The 22,932-nt window shown below is 37.3% G+C and overlaps 1 protein-coding gene across 5 annotated transcripts in view; it reads right to left on the reverse strand.

Annotated features, from left to right (window-relative positions):
* Nucleotides 1-22,932, reverse strand: part of EXOC6 (exocyst complex component 6) — a 189,916-nt gene that overhangs the window by 123,206 nt on the left and 43,778 nt on the right. For all 5 annotated transcript variants that reach the window (XM_027529582.1, XM_027529584.1, XM_027529583.1 and 2 more), the window contains exons 2-7: nucleotides 13,614-13,785; nucleotides 12,304-12,351; nucleotides 12,125-12,215; nucleotides 9,419-9,464; nucleotides 4,432-4,636; nucleotides 1,930-2,082 (exon numbers count right to left, since the gene is read on the reverse strand). In XM_027529582.1, coding sequence (XP_027385383.1) covers nucleotides 1,930-2,082; nucleotides 4,432-4,636; nucleotides 9,419-9,464; nucleotides 12,125-12,215; nucleotides 12,304-12,351; nucleotides 13,614-13,785 — 715 coding nt within the window. The remainder of the gene's footprint in view (nucleotides 1-1,929; nucleotides 2,083-4,431; nucleotides 4,637-9,418; nucleotides 9,465-12,124; nucleotides 12,216-12,303; nucleotides 12,352-13,613; nucleotides 13,786-22,932) is intronic.

A 22,932-nucleotide genomic window follows, 5' to 3' on the forward strand; every position in this document is an offset into this window, starting at 1 on the left:
CTGAAAGAACAGGGAAACAACCAAGTTTCTCTTAGAGTATGGATTACGGGAAGGGGAAGATGGCAATGCTTCTAACAGTTGAAAGATACATAAAACAGACCCAGGAAAATTGAGATACAAAGACTAGATGGTTCATTTTCACCATTCTGAATTTCAAGGGAGAAAAGACAGAGATTCTTTGAATATTGATTAAGAAGAACAAAAAAGCAGATTTTAAAAATGTTTATTTTATTCCAAGGGACCATTCAGGTCACATTAATTCCATATTAGAAAGACATTAAACCCTCTAAGGCAATTTATTTGTCTGTATATCAGACATCCACTATATATGTAAATATATGTATATACATACATACAAATATTAACATACATATACACACACACTCATAAATACATACAGTTTCACTTATCCTCAAGGCATATAATGCAAATGTACACATTGAACACTCAGTGGTTCCCACAACCACAGAGAAGCCATGCTATGCTATGCTAAGTCGCTTTAGTCGTGTCCGACTCTGTGTGACCCCATAGACAGCAGCCCACCAGGCTCCCCCGTCCCTGGGATTCTCCAGGCAAGAACACTGGAGTCGGCTGCCATTTCCTTCTCCAATGCATGAAAGTGAAAAGTGAAAGTGAAGTTGCTCAGTCATGTCCAACTCTTAGCGACCCCATGGACTGCAGCCTACCAGGCTCCTCCATCCATGGAATTTTCCAGGCAAGAATACTGGAGTGGGGTGCCATTGCCTTCTCCGCAGAGAAGCCATGGACACATATATTTATATGGTTCCTTTTTAATCAATCAATTAAAAGTTCTTACTATACCCTAACAGTGTCCTTAAAAAAAGAATTTAAAATCTCATTGACAAGGCAAAACTTATAAACAATTGGGAATATTAGACTTCTTATGGTATTAACTAATTCAAAAGGAATTCAATGGAAAAGATAAAAAGTAGGCTCAACAGATGACTTTGTAGAAAGAATAAAAGAAGCACTAGACAAGGAATGAATTTGAACATAGAGAATAAAAGAAAGAAAATATTTACAGACAATTTCAAGGTTTCTAGACTTAATAAAACTTTTTTAAGAAATTAAAAATTTAACTTTAATCATACTAAAAGTTCTTTGTACTATCTCAGCACCAACCAAAGAAAAAAAGGTAGGGTATCCAGAATTAGTCTAACTGGCAAGGTTAAGCCATCATGCAATTAAATGTTTGCCACAGGTAATTAAATTATGAGGGATCACTACAAAAAAAATTAAATTTATACTTTTACTGTTAATTATTGCAGAACACCTAGGTTAAACTATCTGTAGCCTACAAATCTATATCTTATTTATGTTATATATAAGACATATGCTATGCTAATGCTAAGTCACTTCAGTCGTGTCTGACTCTGTGCGACCCCACAGACGGCAGCCTACCAGGCTCCCCCGTCCCTGGGACTCTCCAAGCAAGAACACTGGAGTGGGTTGCCATTTCCTTCTCCAATGCATGAAAATGAAAAGTGAAAGTGAAGTCGCTCAGTCGTGTCCGACTCTTCGAGACCCCATGGACTGCAGCCTACCAGGCTCCTCCGTCCATGGGATTTTCCAGGCAAGAGTACTGGAGTGGGGTGCCATTGCCTTCTCCAATATAAGACATAATCTATATTTTATTATCCATATATTATATAGATAATCTATATCTGCCCACTATGCAATCTAACATTTTCAATGATTCTTTTGTTCTAATATCATTACAAACTGATCTACTTAAGTTCACATTACACATGGCAGGACTCACAGAGACAGTACAACTCAAGCAGAAAAAAACCACCCAATAATAGATGAGGGAGGGAGGAAGAAAAGAAAGTAAAAGGGGGAAGAAAAGAAAAGAATGAAGGAACAGATAAAAACAAAAAAACAGAAAAAGAAACAAATTCCCATCACCTCCTCTTCATTCTCATCCTCTTCCTCAAATGCATGTTTCAATACAATTTCATTCCTTTCTTCTGGAATTCTATCATTTATATACATAGTCTTCCCAAATTTTACATTATTTTGCTTCTGCAGAGTAACAGTGAAGATTTTCTGCTGCTGTGCCTATTTGGGGAAAAGAAAAGTTCAGGTTATTTGAAAAAATATTGTGGTCAAAACTGGTTTAAGAATTTCTTTGTACTTTTTCATCTTTTTAATGTCTGGAGGTACAGGCTCCGGAATGATGTCCCATTTTTTATTCATGATTTATTTGTACCCTCCTCCTTTTTTCAAGAGTCTTGCAGGGGGTTATCAATTTTATTTTAAAAGGTTAAGAACCAATTTTCATCTTTGTTGATCCTCCCTACTGTACTTTGTTTTCTATTATACTGATTTCTTCTCTTGATTATTTCCTTTCACTTTCTTTTTTTCAATTCTACTTTATTATGGTAAGCACATTTAACATGAGATCTACTCTCTTAAATTTTTAAGTGTACATATTCAATGTGTATATCAATACTTTAATACATTATTGCTGATAGGTATAATAGTTACAGAAGACCTCTATAGCTTGTTCATCTTTTCTTTTTTAATGGGCACCCCATGCATCTTGTGGGATCTCAGTTCCCTGACCAGGGATAGAGGCCAGGCCCACAGCAGTGAAAGCCCAGAGTCCTAACCACTGGAGCACCAGGGAATTCCCTAGACTGTGTTCATTTCATTCTGAAACTACGTCTGTAGATAAGTAACTCGTTCCCCTCTGGCAACCACCATCCTGCTCTTTGATTCAATGAATCTGACTAATGCATGTGCATGCATGCTCAGTTGTGTCTGACTCTTTGCAACCCCATGGATTGCAGCCCGCCAGGCTCTGCTGTCCATGAAATTTCCCGTGCACAAATGCTGGAGTGGGTTGCCATTTCCTACTACAGGAGGTCTTCTCAACCCAGGGATCAAACCTGTGTCTTGCATCTCCTGCATTGGCAGGCGGATACTTTACCACTGAGCCACTTAGGAAGCCTCAGGTCAACTAGTGATTCAATTATTTTAATGACCTTTGGTTTGGAGCACTGTCAAGATTTTATAAAAGAATTACCACTAATTCTTTTTTAAGAGGAAAACTAAAGACATAAACTTAAAAACGCTAGAAAAATTTAAAAGATATGATATCATACTGGAACATACATAAAATATGCTGCCTTAACTCCAATGGATTATTTGTAGAAAAAAAAATGTCTACTAACCTCACAGAAAACTATGATATCAAGTTGCAAGCTTATTTCATTTTCCACAGAAAGCATCCACAGTTTATGAACACTTGAAAGGCAGAAACTGTTACCCTACAACTGACTTAATTATTGACAAAAATGAGTATTCATACAGATTAATTGAGAAACCTTATATTTTCTTTTATGCATTTTAGTGATACTTCACTATCAGAGCCTCATTATCAGAGATTGAAAAAACTATAGGATTAATTCCAGCATTTTTATCTCACTATTTAATGCCTAATTAATGTTTTGGTAGCTCTGACTGTAAAGAATCCAGCTGCAGTGCAGGAGACCCAGGTCTGATGCCTGGGTCAGGAAGATCCCCTGAGGAAGGAAATGGTACTTGATGCATATTAGTGGAACATTCCCTCTGTTGGGAGAGGCCAGATTGTAGCTACTCTGTTCTGTTAGCATGTAGAAAGTTTACCCACTGCCTCTTTAGGGTGAATTTCCTCTAAGAGCTATACTACTGTTATTCAGGCCTTTCTACTCCCAGGTAATGAGACCATGTACATCACAGAAATCTACCTCTACCCTCACCTAAACCTTGATGCTGGCTCTAGAGGCTTGTGCTTAAGAAAATCATTGTCCCTTCTCACCCATTAACATCATTAACCTATCACTGGGGAAAAAAAAATCAGAATTCTCTTTCTCCCTCTGTGCCCAAACTTATTTTGTCTATGATATTCAATTTTTGTAGTAAAAAATCATTTATTTAGAACATTGCTTCCAAACTCTGATGGCTCAGATGGTAAAAGCGTCTGCCTACAATGCGGGAAGCTGGGGTTCAATCCCTGGGAAGATCCCCTGGAGAGGGAAATAGCAACCCAATCCAGCATTCTTGCCTGGAAAATCCCATGGACTGAGGAGCCTGGTAGGCTACAGTCCATGGGGTCGCAAAGAGTTGGACATGACAGAGGAGCCTGGTGGGCCACAGTCCATGGGGTCATAAGAGGCTTGTACACGACTTAGTGACTAAACAAAGTAAAGGATAAAATTTAAACAAGCCTTTTATGTAAGTAAAAAAAAAAAGTAAGCTTTGGATATATTCTATAACCTAGATTATTAAATACCATTAAATTAAAGTTTTCCTTTTAAAAAATGTACGTATCTCCATAACTGAGTTACTTTGTTGTACAGCAGAGATTGACACAACATTGTAAATCAATTATATTTCAGTAAATAAAGTTCTCTGTATTCTCACCTGTTTCATTGCTGTTTCACCTATTTTGTCAGAATGTTTTCGAATGCTTTCCAAAAAGTCTTTGAGGTCAGACATGGAGATTTCTTTAATATCTTCACGGAGCTTAGGAAGATTTTCTATCATTAGCTGACAAAACCGGTACTGACTAACCCGGGGAAAATACACATTCTCTAATTGTTCCATAGTCTTTAGAGCTGAATAATATCTGTGAGAAGTTAAAAAGAACAATCTGTAAAGGTTCTTATTTTATTTATTTTACAAGTAAGACCAAATAATCATTCCATCACTTCCATCAAAAAGGATACTGTTATAGCTAAGGTAAAGAAAATAACATTTACTTCTACATACTAATGACAAACTATAAACCATATGAAAAAGTTGCAGGAAGAAAATTCACTAACAAACAATACTGCATTTCATCTAAATCTACAACATCACAAGCATTATCATAGTCATAATATACATATCATATTAAATCATATCATATACATATATTAAATATATATGGATAATAGTTCCAAATTTTTAATTAAATTATTTGATATATGATTTCATGATATCTCTCTCATCCACATCTCCTACCATCAAAAAAGTACATAGTACAGACTTAAAGTAAAATACATTTAAGGAAATTAGAAGTATCACCTCACACTGTCAGAATGACCATCATCAACAATTCTACAAACAATAAATGCTGTAGAGGGTGTGGATAAAAGGGAACCTTCCCACATTGTTGGTGGGTTTGTAAACTGGTACAGACACTATGGAGAACAGTACAGAGGTTCCTTTAAAAACTAAAAATAGAGCTACCATATGATCCTGTAATCCCACTCATGGGCATATATCCAGAGAAAACCACAACTTGAAAAGTTACATGCACCCCAGTGTTCACAGTGGCACTATTCACAACAGCCAAGATGTGAAAGCAACCTAAATACTCATCAACAGAGGAATGGATAAAGAACATGTGGTACATATATAAAATGGAATATTACTCAGCTGTTAAAAAGAATGAAATAATGCCATTATCAGCAACATGGAGGAACCTAGAGTGTGTCACACTGAGTGAAGTATGTCAGACAAAGAAGAGAAATATTGTAGGACATACTTTATATGTGGAATCTAAAAAGAAATGATACAAATGAACTTATTTACACAATAGAACAGATTATCCACAGACTTAGATAACAAACTTACAGTTGCCAGGGGAGAAGGGTGGGGGTAAGGGATAGTTAGGGAGTTTGGGGCTGACATGTATACACTGCTATATTTAAAATGGATAACCAACAAGGTCCTACTTTATATAGCACAGGGAACTCTGCACAACATTATAAGGCAGGATGGATGGGAGGGGAGTTTGGGGGAGAATGGATACATGTGTACATATGGCTAAGTCCCTTTGCTGAAACTACCGCAACTATTAATCGGCTGTATTCCAATATGGCAAGTAGATGGGGAAACAATGCAAACAGTGACAGATTTTATTTTCTTGGGCTCCAAAATCATCGCAGATGGTGACTGCAGCCATGAAATTAAAAGACGCTTGCTCCCTGGAAGAAAAGCTATGACCAACCTAGACAGCGTATTAAAAAGCAGAGACATTACTTTGCCAACAAAGGTCCGTCTAGTCAAAGCTATGGTTTTTCCAGTAATCATGTATGGATGTGAGAGTTGGACCATAAAGAAAGCTGACTGCCAAAGAATTGATGCTTTTGAACTGTGGTGCTGGGGAAGACTCTTGAGAGTCCCTTGGACCGTAAGAAGACCAAACCATTCAATCCTAAAGAAAATCAATCCTGAATATTCATTGGAAGGGCTGATATTGAAGCTGAAGTTCCAACACTTTGGCCATCTGATGCAAAGAATGACTCATTAGAAAAGACCCTGATGCTGTGAAAGATTGAAGGTAGGAGGAGAAGGGGACGACAGAAGATGAGATGGCTGGATGGCCTCACCGATTTGAAGGACATGAGTTTGAATAAGCTCTGGGAGTTGATGATGGACAGGGAAGCCTGGCATGCTGCAGTCCATGGGGTGGCAAAGAGTTGGACACGACTGAGCGACTGAACTGAACTGAACTGATACCCCAATATAAAATAAAAAGCTTAAAAAAAAAAAAAGATTCAGAGACATTACACTAGAGCTTAAGATTTGAGATTCAATTTGGGAGTCATCCAAATATAAATCCAGATATTTTTTAAACAAATGTAAGTAACAGTAACTAATAAAAAACAATATTCGCCAAACCAAATACAACTGTGTGCTAGCTTGATTCTGTAGGTCACTGAATTTGCAACCTCCAGTTGATCAGTAGGAATAACACCTGCCTGTACCCAGTGTTTCATTACCCCATGTGGACACCCGTACTTACAAAAACATATGGCAGGGCATCATAAGCCCAAACAAGAGAAGTAGGGACTAAGTATCTAGTGAGATGACATACTGAATACATGTTTTCCGCTTTACTCCTTTTTGAAACACCAATAAAAAGATAATGAAGGGATTTTTTAAATAGCATAAACCCACACAGATGAAGAGATAAGGAAAAGAGTACAATGAAATTTTAGAATCTGGAAAGTTGATAGACCTGAGACCTGAGAAAATGAATTCTAACTCAACAGAGGAAAACCAAGAATAACCTAATTTATCCTACAAAAACTCCAAAAAGTACAGGAAGTGACAGGAATTTCACTATTTATGGATGCACAAGTGTCCAATAGAAGGGCTATTGTAAGGAATAGCCCTTACAAAACCCCCAACAGAGGGCTAAAGTAAGGAGTACTGGTTAAAATGTGTTTAAGAAGCAGACCCTAGATTTTCTTCCTGACAAGCATCTAAACAACTGCCTTTTTCCATCTTGGCAAAATGCTAAACAGACCAAACCAAATAATTTCTAAAATGGGGGACACTACTCAAGCTTGAGGGCAATAATATGTTGCTGCTTAGTCTCTTAAGTCTTGTCAAACTCTTTTGCAACCTCATATACTGTAGCCCACCAGGTTCCTCTGTCCACTAGATTTCCCAGGCAAGAACATGGGAGCGGGTCACCATTTCCTTCTCCAGGGGATCATCTGGACCCAGGGATTGAACCTGTGTCTCTTGCATTGCAGACAGATTCTCTACCACTGAGCCACCTGGGAAAAGGATTAGTTGAGCCCATATATAGTAGATGCCCTCTTCTCCAACTCACAACCCAGAATACCAGAAGTCAGATCTTTACCCTTCAGAGAGGAGACAGGAGAAGTCTCCTCTAGAAAATCTAACCAGTCCCAGAAGAAACAACTCCAGATTCTAACATCACAAACTCCCCAACTAAAAGGGCCCGCTCCAGATAACTTTACAGTGAAACTCACAATAAACCAGTCCCACCCATACACCCAGAGCTTCCAATCAGTTTTCTATGTCCATTGCACTAGGCTCAGCTGTACAGAATTTGTCTGCAATGCAGAAGACTCAGGAGTTGCAGTTTCAATCCCTGGGTCAGGAAGATCCCACGGAGGAGGAAATGGCAACCCACTCAAGTATTCTTGCCTAGAAAATCTCATGGACACAGGAGCCTGGCAGGCTACAGTCTATAGGGTCGCACAGAGTTGGACATGACTGAGCACTCACACACACCATGCACTAAATATGAGCACTCACCAGGGAATCACCAGACATCTACTTATTAGCTGCAAAGAGAAAAACATACCTTTTCTTAAGCCATCCCCTTAAGCAAATGATCAAATTTAGGATAATCTAGAAATAATCTGATAGCACATGACTTCTGTTGCTTTAATATCATTTATGTTGTACTCTTACCAAAAACATTTAATCTGAATCTAAACATGATAAAATAAACAAATCCAAAATGCCCCGGTCTAAAACTAATCTGAACTCTTTCATGAAAAACAAAGCAAAGTGGGAAGGCTGTTCTAGATTACAGGGACAAAAAATATATAAAAGACATTTGGGGGACAAATGGGGAAATTTACATATAAGTATTAGATTATGAAACATCTGAAGAAATACATAATGCCCCAAGCTTGAAAATAGTGAAGCAACAGTAAATTTAGTTATTTAAAGACATAAATGTAAACACCAAAATAATTTCTTAAAAAAGGGAAAAGTTTTTGACCCTAGGAAGAAGGACTAGTGAATGGCAAGAAGGGAAGGTGATGTCTGGTCTTTCTTTTTTTGCAACAAACACACAGAACTATTAACTATTATTTAAAATACGAGGATGTACAACTTTGATAGATAATATATATTAATAATATATACATAAAATAAAAGACTCAGAATAGTTTGTGGGTCATGTATTAGGAAGGAATAAAATCATTCTACTAATTAGTACCAATTGATAAAGTCCAATAAAGTTCAATGCAAAGCATTACACAAAGCAGTACATACACAAATCTCTTGAGTACATATTTGCATATAATGCGCTGTGATAATTAAGTAGCTATTAATAAACAAGAAGTGATTATTTCTCTGTTTCAAGCATGTCTGATTCTGATTTTTCTACACAATTTAAAATTGTTCATCTTTAAAACATTTTAAACATAATTATACCTAACGCTCCTATGGCGATCCATAAACTAGTTTAAATCATCTTTCATCTGTCATGTATTCATGTGTATTATAAAACAGAACATGAACTACACAGTCCAGATTGTTAATATGTAACTACCCACACTTTGCTTTCACAAAATACACACTCAGCCTTTGACTGTATGCAACATTAACATGTTAATATTTTTGCGTTCTTGTTCAGAATACTGTCTTTCATCAGTATTACCAACCTTTGATATGTAAGGGCAAGGATCCAAAAATAAATGGATAAGGATTGCTGTATTGAAAGACCCTGATTGGTAAATTGCATTAACAAAGAACAGTTAAACATAGAAAGCAAAACTTCAGATTATTCACTATAATTTACAGTCATTTTCTTTATGCTTTCAGTAATAGGAAAAAACCTCTTATTAAAAACAGGAAAGAAACTCACCTTTTTGTACTCATCTGTTCTTTTAGCTTACTGTACATTTCCAGCACTGCATTAAAAAAGAAAACTTATTTTAGCTTTCCAAATTAAAAAAGTTTGAAAGATGAAAATAAAGCAGGGAAGAGCATACTGTAAATTCAATAATTTTCTCTGTACTTTGATTTAGGCTTATATTTTCAAATAAAATTTTATACTTCAAGTAAATGAAAGCATTTTAGTTTCTGCTTATATTGAACACTCTATTACATAAATTAATACATTATATCGAACTGGCAACACTTGCACAGGCTGACACCTAAAACTGAGACATCAACCTAGTAACAATTATCCTAATCAAAAACTTACTAATATTTCTTGCTGCAGTGGAAGGAGAAGTGTGGTCTTAGTTACTTGAGAGAGAAAGTTGAGCAATAGTGAGATTAACTGATTTTGACTCAATACACTAAATAAATAAGGTAACTGCTGTAGCTCATGAAACAAAATTTTACACCAAATTCACAGAAAAAGAAAAATCTCAAATGTTTACAGCACAGAGTAAATTATAATAAAGGCATAAAGAAACATAACAAAGTATCTTTGTTTATCATTTCCATCAAAGGCTCAGAAATGTAATTATTCAATAAAATTGTTAGAAGCTTCAGCAAGAAGACACACTGCCACCAAAAAGGTCTCAATGCAACTATGCAGAGTACCACTCATCCTTAGTAGAATTTCGAGGTATAAAGCAGGTGAATTACTGTTAGATCATTAAGCTAGCTCACATTTTCCTAGACAAGAGAGATAGACACATTTTTTTCCAGATTTTTTACACTCTTATGGCTACTCCCTAGGGGGTTTCAAGTTCACAAAAGATATTGTTTAATTGTCTGAAAAACCATAAAAACTGCAGTGGTGGCTATAATGAACCAGCCCTAACTCTGCAGACCCCATGTATATCTCTATCAAAGTCCCTTTATTGCAATGTAATATATCTCACATTTTCCATCCAAAGCATTAGAGTGAACACATAACCTAGGAAAAAGCCTAAAACTGCTGCTACAACTATAAACTTGTTTTGAAGTCTATTTTATCTCAACAATTCATGTAAATTTCACATCTACCTTATATTATTTCCATATTGTTTTCACATAAAAATAATACTTTCCCCAAAATAACTAACTACAACACCAGGAAAATTCATTGTTTACCCTGTGACTTCTTATATCCTCTCTTACCCCTCTTAATCTAAGGAGGAAGTTAGGCAATTATACAGTAATGGTTTGTTTGTCTTTATTCACATTAGACAGTAGGATCCTTCAGAGCTGGGACAACATCATTTTCAACTTTATATTTCTAATATCTACCATAATGCCTGACACAGAAAAGTATGTACGAGTGAATAATTAGATAGAAGGATGGATGGAGGGAAAGTGGTGGTTCTGGATGTGGCTGTTAAGAACACAATGTTTACATGAACTCAGATTTCCTGTTCAGCCTTGAGAGTAAAGACAGTAGCAATAAAAAACTCTTAACTTCTACTTCCCTTTATTTCTCTATTTCAAACAGCTCATTAGGGTTGAATAAGCTGAATTTACTCTTCCTCATTCCATGAGAACCCAATTTTTTTAGGCTTACTTCTTACAGTTCAAGGACAAAGCATTCAAACTTAAGAGGCTGTGTTCATGACTTTCAGTGTATATGATGGTGGCAAAGAGGTATTATTAAGCATTATTATAAGGAACTAAGTTTCCAACCCTAAAATCTAACACAATAAGTAGATATTTTATTTACTCAAAGTTAATGTGCACATATCCCTGGTCCATCAGAAATTAAGATGAGCAGAACTTCAGTGACAATAAAAAAAAGAAACTTTATTCTTACAAGTCAGCAAATAATTTTTCTTTAGCTAATACAATATGCTAATGTAATGTGTAGTCTAAGCTAAATTTACATTATGTGAATATTATACAAAGCACCTTATTCTATCTCCCTGGATATGGAGGTTCAGGTTCCTTCCTTACAAAAAAAAAGTTAAAAAATAGGACACTGAGATGGATTTAGCTTACTATATTAAGAAAAAGAAGTCATCTACCTGTTTCCTTTTTTTGAACAGGGTATATGCAGGTAAAGAAAATACTGGCTAGTTTATTCAGAATTTATTTGCAATGTCCCAGTAGTATATAAGTCCTAACAGAGAGACCAGAAAACTCAGAAACCTAGTAAGTCAGTCTTCCCAAAACATAGGAGAGAAAGGCAAGACTGAAAAAGGGAGAATATGTGGCACTTCTGTATGTTATCTACTAGTAAAATGAAATTGGGAGCAAAGACCAACTGCTTAAGTGACAAAAAGAAAACAGTGGAAAACTAGAGGTTTAAAAAAGTAGGCAAATTAGGAAAATGAAAGAAAATGGAATCAAAAGACACTCTCCATGGGAAAGTATTCTGCGGGGGGAAAGGAGGGGTTGGGGAGGGACAAAGGGCAAACTAGGCTGAAAGGGAATGAAAAGGTAGAGGCTGTTCTAGGAGACTGATGTGATAGACCATCAAATAGGCGCCTTATAATACGGAAAAAGATGGAAATGCAGAGAGTAAAGTAGATAGGAAGGAAAACCATGGGCATTGGGGGAACAATCACCACGTAATCTATAATTCCTATAATGAAGAATGATTAAACACCATTAAATTACAATTTCACCAAGCTGAATGTTACATTACAGATGTTTAACTCACCTGGAAGGCATAACTGTAATTTTTCTACTACAGTTGTAATATTCCTCTGCTGAATTCTACATCGAATAATATCTTCTGTTTGGACTATCACCTTAAAGAGAAGAAATGCCCGTATTTAAAATGAACAGTTAAATTGCATCCACATATTGAATACACAAAAAAATAAATCACTTTCTCACCTCCTTTCCAGCATCTTGAAATCTTCGGTTGGTATCAGTAACTTGCACCTTAAAAATAATTTCACCTTAGTTAGACAAATATGCATAAAACTGCCCTGATGTAACTGCTCACCCTTGTAATCAGATCATGCTTCATGAGAAACTTAGAACAAAGAAATGCAAATTCAAATTAACTCTACAGCTTGAACTTGAACTTTTGATTGAAAAGGGCTTTTGTTAACTTCAATTACTTATGACAGTTCTTTTTAACAGATTCTGTGGCAAACTTCTCAAATTTAATCTAGATTTTTGAACTTTACTTGCTTCTCTAAGTCTGTCAAACAATTCAAATCACTGACCCAATTGACCAGTGGTCCCTTTTTGATAACTTCAATGAGGTCTATGTGCCATTCATTGTCTGTAGGAAATGGTGATTGCATTTTATGGTAATTAAACATTCATACTTTGCTGAATGCAAACACTGGGTGGTTGATTAACATCAAACACGGAAATCTCAATCCACAGCAACATTTTAATGCTGCAGGTGCAGGCAAAGCTCAACCTCAAATTTTCCCACATATTAAGTGACTCATTAGGTCATCATAGTAAGGAAGCACATTCTGGTTTATTAAAAATCTCATTAATTTCTGAACAATGATGCTCAGTGACCTCATTGATGCCGTATTTGGTCTCTTGTTATCTGAATATCCTTTATATAATGGTTTTCTAATCATAACCTTTGGTGAACCAGGGTCGTTCTGTCTGCTAAGCTCTCAAAATGTAAAGAAAGATAAATAGGACAATTCTTATAACTAAATACTTTATATTCTGACAGAACAAATCCAGGTCTTATTTCATAAATAATGTTTTAGCTGTGTGGTAGAAAATGCAGACCAACTTGCTTTAAGAAAATTACACATTGCTATGAAGTGAAGAAAAAAAAAGTTTCACTATTATTAAATAATTTGGAAAACACAATCACTTATCATAAGTTTTTCCAAATTTTCAGAAAATAGTTTTTTATCAAAAAATTGTACTCATTGTCACTTGAGAACTCTAAAACCCCAAATGAGGTCTTTCACTGTGCGAATTTTTTTAGTTCATTTCTTGTAAGGAAAGAAATCCTGTTAAGTCAATGCATTACCAAAAAAAGAGAGAGAGAGAGAGGTAACTCCTGTCATCAGCATAACAACTTTATTAATAAAGCATTCCCAAATATGTATACTAATCCACTTAAAAACAGTACATTTAATAATAATTTGTAAATATGCACTATAAATATGTAAGTGATTTGAGAGCAAAGGTAAATAGAATTTTAACATATTTCTTACCTTAAGTTTCTCTGCATCAGTCCTTACTTTAAGGAGTTCTGTTATAGCATCTACAAAACCCTGATGATGAAAATTACACATCTTTTCAATTTCCTTGTCATGATTACGAATACAAGCATCTAACTTTTCCATAAACTTCTTGTGTGCATTTGGTTGGTCATCATACACAGACCTGTACAGACACAAAAAGAAAGCTATCATTAATTTCCCAGTTCACCAAAATTTCTTCATTAAGCTCAATCTCTACAAAAGCTGATATTTTAAAATAAAATCTCTGAACAAACAAACTAGGTTGTTAGTAATAACATCAGTAGAAACAGTTTGGAGAAGGCAATGGCACCCCACTCCAGTATTCCTGCCTGGAAAATCCCATGGATGGAGAAGCCTGGAAGGCTGCAGTCCATGGGGTCGCTAAGGGTCGGACACGACTGAGCGACTTCACTTTCACTTTTCACTTTCATGCATTGGAGAAGGAAATGGCAACCCACTCCAGTGTTCTTGCCTGGAGAATCCCAGGGACGGGGGAGCCTGGTGGGCTGCCGTCTAATGGGGTTGCACAGAGTCGGACACGACTGAAGCGCCTTAACAGCAGCAGCAGAAACAGTTTGGGTGAAAAATACTTAATTCTTAATACTTAATACTTAAAGAGACACAAGTCCTCTAGATATATCACTAAGTATCTGGAATTAAAGGTCTGAGACTTAAGAGATGAGCCTTCAACACACTAGTGCTCAAAAAAGAATCACTAACTGAATGATTAAGGAATGAATAAACAAACTTCTGCTTTCTACAGCATTTATTATGTGTCAGGACATATTCTGAGTGCTTTATATATTAACTCTTTAATCCTCACAACAAGCCTATAACATAGAAACTGTTATTACCCTCACTGACTTACAGATAAGTTACAGATTATGTAAACTGTCGTAGATTCCACAACTAGCAAGTGACAGCTAGTTGCAGTTGTGGAATGAACATGAACATGGGATCTGAATCCTGGTAATGTGGCTCCAGAGTTCATATTCTTTTTTTTTTCTATTTTTTGGCCATGCCTCATGACTTGTAGGCTTCCCTGATAGCTCAGTTGGTAAAGAATCTGCCTGCAATGCAGGAGACCTCTGTTCAATTCCTGGGTCGGGAAGATCCCCTGGAGAAGGGATAGGCTACCCACTCCAGTATCGCTGGGCTTTCCTTGTGGCTCAGCTGGTAAAATATCCACCTGCAATGCAGGAGACCTGAGTTCAATCCCTGGGTTGGAAAGATACCCTGGAGAAGGGAAAGGCTACCCACTTCAGTATTCTAACCTGGAGATTTACATGGACTATCCATGGGGTCTCAAAAAGTCCGACACAACTAAGTGACTTTCACATGACTTGTGGGATCTTAGCTCTCTAACCAGGGATCAAACTGGTGTCCCCTGCCATGGAAGTATGATGTTTTAACCACTGGACCACCAGGGAAGTCAAGAGAGTCCATACTCAAGTACAAGGCCACACTGCAGTCACCACAATGTTCTCTAAACACTGTGTTTACACTCCTACTGTATCTCAGGTCCTGCGGTCTTGACACCAAGGGACTTCCCCATCCACTATGCACAAAAGGATTAACCTTACCCAAAGAAACATTTGGGTCTTGCTCCCAACTCCTGGGCAGTTTAGCCTTCAGAATGTCCTGCCTGATAGATGCCTCTGTTTACTTGGACAATGCAAAATGGTCTAAGTGCTGGGAAAGACTGAAGGCAAAAGGAGAAGGGGGTGGCAGAGGATGAGAAGATTAGATAGTATCACCAACCAATGGACACGAATTTGAGCAAACTCCGGGAGACAGTGGAGGACAGAGGAGGCTGGCATGCTATAGTCCATGGGGCTGCAAAGAGTCAGAAATGGTTTAGCAATTGAGCAACAATATGACTTATAATGTGATTTACAGTTAATGGGGGCAAGGGGCCACATGCGATCAGTTCTGGAGGGGCTGAAGACTAAGGTCAGCAATTCAAGCAGTCGGCCGTGTCTATGGAATCAACCCCCAGGAAAAACCCTGGACACCATGGCTTGGGAGAGCTTCTCTGGTTAATAATACTCCATATGTGTTACCATGCATCATCACTAGGGGAAATTAGTGCTGTCCACATGACTCTCGGAGGAAAAGACAACTGGAGCTCCCCGCTGGAACTCTCCTAGACCCCCGCCTGACCTGCCTTTGCTTGCTGTTAATGTTAATCTATATCCTTTTGTCGTAGGAAATAGTAACTGTGAGTGTAACAGCTTTGCTAAATTCTATGAGTCCTCCTAGAAAATTAATGAACCTGAAAGCAATCTTGGGGACCTTCCAAAAATGTGCTCCCCCATCTGTTGCCCACTGTTGAGGTTCAGTTCAAGTCCCATTTCCTCCAGCAGGTCTTTTGCAATTATTTCCATGCCAAGTGAAGAACTGAGCTAGAACTAGGCTCTGATCTTGGATGTCTTCTCTTTTCTACCTATGCCAGTCTAAATCTCTTCTAGGCTTGGAACTTTAAATTCTATAAACATGGAAGGTGAAAGTGAAAGTCGCTCAGTCCTGTCTGACTCTTTGCGACCCCATGGGACTATAAGTCCATGGAATTCTCTTGGCCAGAATACTGGAGTGGGTAGCCTTTCCCTTCTCGAGAGCATCTTCCTAACCCAGGGATTGACCCCAGGTCTCCCAGATTGCAGGTGGATTCTTTACCAGCTGAGCCACAAGGGAAGCCCAAGAATACTGGCGTCGATAGCCTACCCCTTCTCCAGGGGCTCTTCCCAACCCAGGAATCGAACCAGGGTCTCTTGCACTGCAGGCGTATTCTTTACCGACTGAGCTATCAGGGAAGCCCAAACACTATATAAACACTGACACCTCCCAAATTTGTATTTCTGGTCCTGACCTCTCCTTCGACCTTCATACTCACGCATCTCTCTAATCAGATGTATGATAAGCATATCAACTATGGCCAAAATGAATTCCTATCTTCTTTCCCAAACCCTGGTCCTCCCATGGTCTTCCCTCATCTTAGTAAACTCCATTCTTCTAGTTGTTGAGGCAAAAAACCTTGAAATCACTCTTGACGATTCTTTCTCTCACCTCCCCACTAAAGCAATCCAACCACATCTCACTGCTTCCTCACTGGTATCACCCTGGACTAAGCCATCCATGTGTGTTCCCTAGATTATTCCAGACAGCTTCCTAACCGGTCTCCTTGATTCCACCCTTATTTCCCTTCAGTCTGTACTCAACAAAGTAGACAAAATAATCCCACTAAAAATAAAGTCAAACCCTGTATCTTTCTTCTGCTCAAAACTCTTTTTCTTACAACAGCCTGTAAAGCCCTATGTAATCCTGCCCATGTTATCACAGTGACCTCATCTCCTAGTACTTACTGCACACCAGCAGCACTGGCCTCCTTGTGTTCTGAAAGCACGCTCCTGTCCTGTCCTTTGCACATGCTGTTTCCTCTTCTGATCACATTTCTCACACATGGCTGCCTCCCTCAGGTTTTCTGGTTTCCTTGATGAAGCCCTTTCTGGCCACAATATCCACATTATAAACACACACACACACACTATTCCCTTTCCTGCTTTTTTTTTTTTTTCTAAAATGAAGGAATTCACTTTGTTACTGTATCACTCTTACCACTATTTAATATACTCTACTTCACACTTTTGGTTTTTATTTTTGCTCACTGGAATGTAAGCTGCAGGAAGGCAGACAGTTTTTGTCTGTTTTGTTCCCTGCTGTACAACCAGCCCTAGAATAGAGTCCCTAATGTAGCAGATGCTAAGAACTGATAGACGGACGAATTGATAGATGGAATTAAAAACATCACTTAGTAGCTTTTCAACCTCAGATAAGCCACACAAATTCTCTGAATCTAAATTCTCTCAAAAATAAAACAGGGATTAAAAAAGTATCTACATCAGAGAGTTATAAGGATTAAATTAGCAAACATATGAAAAATTCTTAGCACAATAACTGACACATAGCAAGTACTCAAAATACACCGGCTACTATCACAGAATGTATGTAAGAGTCAAATAAATCCCTGTTAAATAAGTGAACCATCTGCCGAACAATTATGTATGGAGAGCAATATCAAATACCTAACACTCAATTATCCATGCTGTAGGGGCCGACTACCAGTAACACCTGGCAATTGTATAGGGACTTTTGTAATTTTAAGGTCTAATGTTTCATTTGTTTCTTACACCATACCACAGAAAATATCATTGCCTCCTTTTCACAAATGAGGAAGCAGGCCCAGAAATACTAAATGACTTGTTCAATGTCACTCCCAACTCATGCTTTTCCTACAATGAATATACATAGCTAACAAGAACTCTTAATTAAACTAACAACATTATCCCAAAGAAAAATTCGCGTTAGCTGACATGCGTGCATGCTAAGTTGTTTCAGTATTGTCCAACTCTTTGCAACCCTATGGACTGTAGCGCACCAGGCTCCTCTGTCCATGGGATTCTCCAGGCAAGAATACTCAAGGGAGCTGCTGTGCCCTCCTTCAGGGGATCCTCCCCACCCAGAAATCAAATCCAAACCCAAGTCTTACGTCCCCTGCATTGGCAGGTGGGTTCTTTACCACTAGAACCACCTGAGAAGCCCCCAACTGACCTTGGTATGCTATAAACAAATTTTTATCTCATAATTGTGAACATGTGTTACATTTCTTTAAGTAATATATATATATATAAGCTTATATATATATATAAGCTTTTCTAAGATTATTTTTTACGTATTTTAATAAAAGCTTGATATTTATCTGAATCAAAATATCTGTTAATAAACAGAATATACAGAAAAAACTGCCTCTTTTTTTTTCCCCTTTCACTGCTGTAGCAGTGTAGCAAAAAACTAGCAAGAGACATTTCAGGACTGCCCTGCTACAATGTCCCTCCAAAGGAAAGTTTGTGAGGTGATACTGTTACCTCTTTTAAAAAATGACAATAATATATAAATGGAAGAGAAACAATGGTTATTTCCCAGAAGTCTATTTTATTTTAGAAAGTTCTTTAAATGTACCCTTTAGTGTATTTTTCCAATTTAATCTTTAGAGTTTTAAAAACAAAACTACGTTCATTTTATAGTAATTCAGGACACAACCTGTGCATCTATTATAGCATCTATTTATATATATGTATACACACACACACACATAAATGGTTATATATGCTGATATATGATATTTATATACATATATATGGGTATGCTGAAGCCGAAGCTCCAACACTTTGGCCACCTGACGAGACAAGCCGATTCATTAGAAAAGACCCTGATGCTGGGAGGAGAAGGGGTCGACAGAGGACAAGATGGCTGGATGGCATCACCAACTCCATGGACATGAGTTTGAGCAAGCTCTGGGAGTGACGGACAGAGAAGCCTTGAGTGCTGCAGTCCATGGGGTCGCAAAGAGCTGGACAGGACTGACAGGACTGAACAACAACAATGGGTAAAATAATGTATTACAGCATATATATTAATATATTTAATAGCAGTATAATTATTATAGCAGGTGAACACTTTTTTTCCTACTGATGTTATTAGAATGTAGAAAAACAGTAGCAGGACGTATGTTATACCTATTCTCCATTAACAGAAAACCAAAGCCTGAAATGGGTGCACTATTCACATTCCATGCTTTGTGCTATTAGAATAGAACTGTAAATCCCAATACAGGAAATTTAAAAAAATTAAAGAATTAGTATTGTGAATGAGAAGAGTAGGTCTCGATCTGCCTACTGATAAGTCTTAATCTTTCCTGATCCTTGGTAACTATCTACTCCTGAGTACAAACTGCATCACAAGCTGATACAACCACTTGTATCAACCAAAATCCGTATCAATGAGATCATTCTGAGCAGAGTACACAGAAATGGGAAGTCAAGATAAAGAAATGTTCTAAATCACAGAAATCCGTTACATTTAAACAAAGTATTGAGGGATCAAGCAAATGCCAGAATGCAAACTTCATCACAGTTCTCAGGTCTTTGATATTCTCAGGTCCTGAAAAGAACCCTAGAAAGTTCATAGTTCTGTCTTTCTCAATTTAATAGTTGCAGCACAAATCTAACCAAACACAAGTACTCACAAAGGCATTAATCAATACATGTAGTTGATTTAACTCTCTACCCACTGTGATGAACAGTAAGAAATAACTACTCTGACAGTAAAAAAGTGAAAGTGAAGTCGCTCAGTCGTGTCCGACTCTTAGCAACCCCATGCACTGTAGCCTACCAGGCTTCTCCGTCCATGGGATTTTCCAGGCAAGAGTACTGGAGTGGGTTGCCATTTCCTTCTCCAGAGGATCTTCCCAACCCAGGGATTGAATCCAGGTCTCCCGCATTGCAGGCAGATGCTTTACCATCTGAGCCACCAGGGAACTGCTCTAAACGTGTGCTAATAAGGCCAATAACAAATAGCTAAGTGAATAGAGACAGGAAGGGAGAAAAGGTGGATATGTATAAGAACACTGGAAAAAGGAAGAAAAGAAAAGCAATTTTTACTTTAAGAATTTTCACACAGCAAGAATTACCACTCTTTTCTCTGAAGCAATCTATGCTTAATTACAGATAATCTGGAAAGAAGGTGTAGGAGACAGATATGGAGAGAAGCAGCAGCAATTTCCCCCAGAGACTTAGTGGACTAACTGCTGCTGCTGCTGCTAAGTCGTTTCAGTCGTGTCTGACTCTGTGCGACCCCGTAGACGGAAGCCCACCGGGCTCCCCCGTCCCTGGGATTCTCCAGGCAAGAACACTGGAGTGGGTTGCCATTTCCTTCTTTGATGCATGAAAGTGAAAAGTGAAAGTGAAGTCGCTCAGTCGTGTCCGACTCTTAGCGACCCCATGGACTGCAGCCGACCAGGCTCCTCCATCCATGGGATTTTCCAGGCAAGAGTACTGGAGTGGGGTGCCATCGCCTTCTCCATAGTGGACTAAAGAGGAGTCATATTCCGCTTCTGGCTTAAGGTGGTAAAGATTGCCAAAAAAAAAAAAACAGTTACACATGACCATGTACTCACTATTAAGTGATTTACTACAGCTTAATGATGCTATAGATACTGTCAGCATCCCATTTTACAAATGTAGTTTGGGAATATTAAGATTTTAAGTCCAAAATCACAGAGTAGTGGGATCAAGATTTAACCTTAGGTCTGCTGCTGCTGCTGCTAAGTCGCTTCAGTTGTGTCCAACTCTGTGCAACCCCATAGACGGCAGCCTACCAGGGTCTGCTGTCCCTGGGATTCTCCAGAAGCCCAGTGCTCTTAACCATTGTTTTAGACAGCCTCTCCAGTCAGAAATGGTGATAAGCACCATGAGAATGCAGAGAAGTTAGCAGCATAGAAACTAACCAGATCACCTTTGAAGATCAACAATTGAGAATGACTCGGTAGGGAATCCCTGATGTGCGCTGTTGCACCCATCAGGTAAAATCATCTGATGAACAGAAAAAGGGGATGAGAAGTGAGGCATAGCTAATTGTTAGGCAGTATTAAATTACAAACGCAAGAAAATAAGGAGGAACAAAGTATGAAGAGAAAACTGAGGGCCCGGTACTTGGCTGACCTCAGCTGAAGGGGCTCTGAAAAACATATTTTTCTTTTTCCTTTTTATGTCTTCGAATGATAGTTACCATTCTTTGAAATTTTCACTTGCAGGGCAAGAAGGAAATACCATTCAGCATTATTCATTCTCCGAATCCTAAACTGGTTAAGCAGTTGTATCCATCTAATGAGTGTGCTAGATATACTGCTGTTCTAAATTTTCAAGCAGAATACAATGTTAATGAAAATAAGCTTTTCTTCTTTCAAAATGTCCCCAGGATTTTATAATGTCTCTTGGCAAACCTAATCAAGTTCCTATAAATAAATACAGATATGACAAACCTAGAAAGAGTGAACATTAGAAAGTCAGTAAATTTTCCACTACCCTCATCCACTACGGTTGCAACTTAGTGCTCCATATATAGATAACGACTTCAGTATAAGAGTCCTGTCATCACTTCCAAAAGCTTAGCACAATAAAATCTAACTTCTGACAAAATAATGCTAATCAGACAAAAATGCAGGTACGAAATCAATTTAAAAGAGATGACTTTAAAACTTTGCGAAGAAAAACAAAGATAGACTCGCTACACTATGATTTTATTTACATATTTTTAACTAGCAACTAGGATTGCATAAAAGCATTCCTATATGTCATTTTTAAAAAGCTATGTTTTAAAAACATAGCTGAAAAACAATTTTTTGGCACACACTTCCCATCTTCATTATATCTAACCTATAACAAAGTGTGGAAATATGAGTTATCTCTTAGTATTTGATCATCCGATTTATCAGACTTATAGAATTTAAACAAGTAAATAAATGATACTTCTGAAATGCTTTCTTGAATTGTATGTATAGGGCTCCACCTAGTGGTAATAAAATAAATATAAGAAAACATGTCATTTAAATGTTAAAACTAGTTCTTTGAAAATTAACATTTGTATCATCAAATCAAATGTCCTAACAGAGGCATTCAAGCTATTTTGATTTTTTGGACAGATGTTACATTCTGTTATCAATTCACTATTTTTTTAGGAAAACATCTTTCTGAAGAAAAACATCAGTCACAAGCTACTGTGTGAAAAAGAACTCTTCTTATTACTAGCAACATTAGGAATTTTTTGTCAAAAAGCATAAAAAATACCCTTATACTGTTCTCAGTATCTTTTTCTTTCATTGTGTCTTCACTGAAAAAAAGATTATATCACTAACTGTAAAGGAAATCTATTTGTTTCCGGAGAAATGATTTTTTTAAATTTCTAGTAATAAAAAATTGCTTTTGCATCCTTTTGACCATTCTGTATTTTTCCAGTCCACAGGCATTTTTCTATTCTCACACCAATGTTTCAAATGGCATATCAAGTTTAATTTCTAAAATATGAGTCAATTTTGTATTTCTAGTAATTAGTATTCAAGATTTGGTATTTCATATTAATGAGATTATTTATGATACTTTTTCAGCAATTTCATATTTATATTGAATGTTTTTCATGTTCTAAGTACCAACCAAACTGATTAGTACTGAAATTTTGGTTACTATTAATAACTATAAAATATACTTTTCTAATATTAAATATATTTATGAAAATTAACCACCTTATGATTATCAGCTTTGGACAAATTAAGCATTCCTAAAAATGCTGCTGTGAAGACAATGGTAAACATAATATAGAAAAACTGACCAGAAATTTTCAAAAGCTATTAAAACCATCCTATCCAATTCCTATCCAATACAAGTTACTTGCTATCAAT

Source organism: Bos indicus x Bos taurus, chromosome 26, assembly GCF_003369695.1.
Source record: "Bos indicus x Bos taurus breed Angus x Brahman F1 hybrid chromosome 26, Bos_hybrid_MaternalHap_v2.0, whole genome shotgun sequence".
Lineage (NCBI taxonomy): Eukaryota > Metazoa > Chordata > Mammalia > Artiodactyla > Bovidae > Bos > Bos indicus x Bos taurus.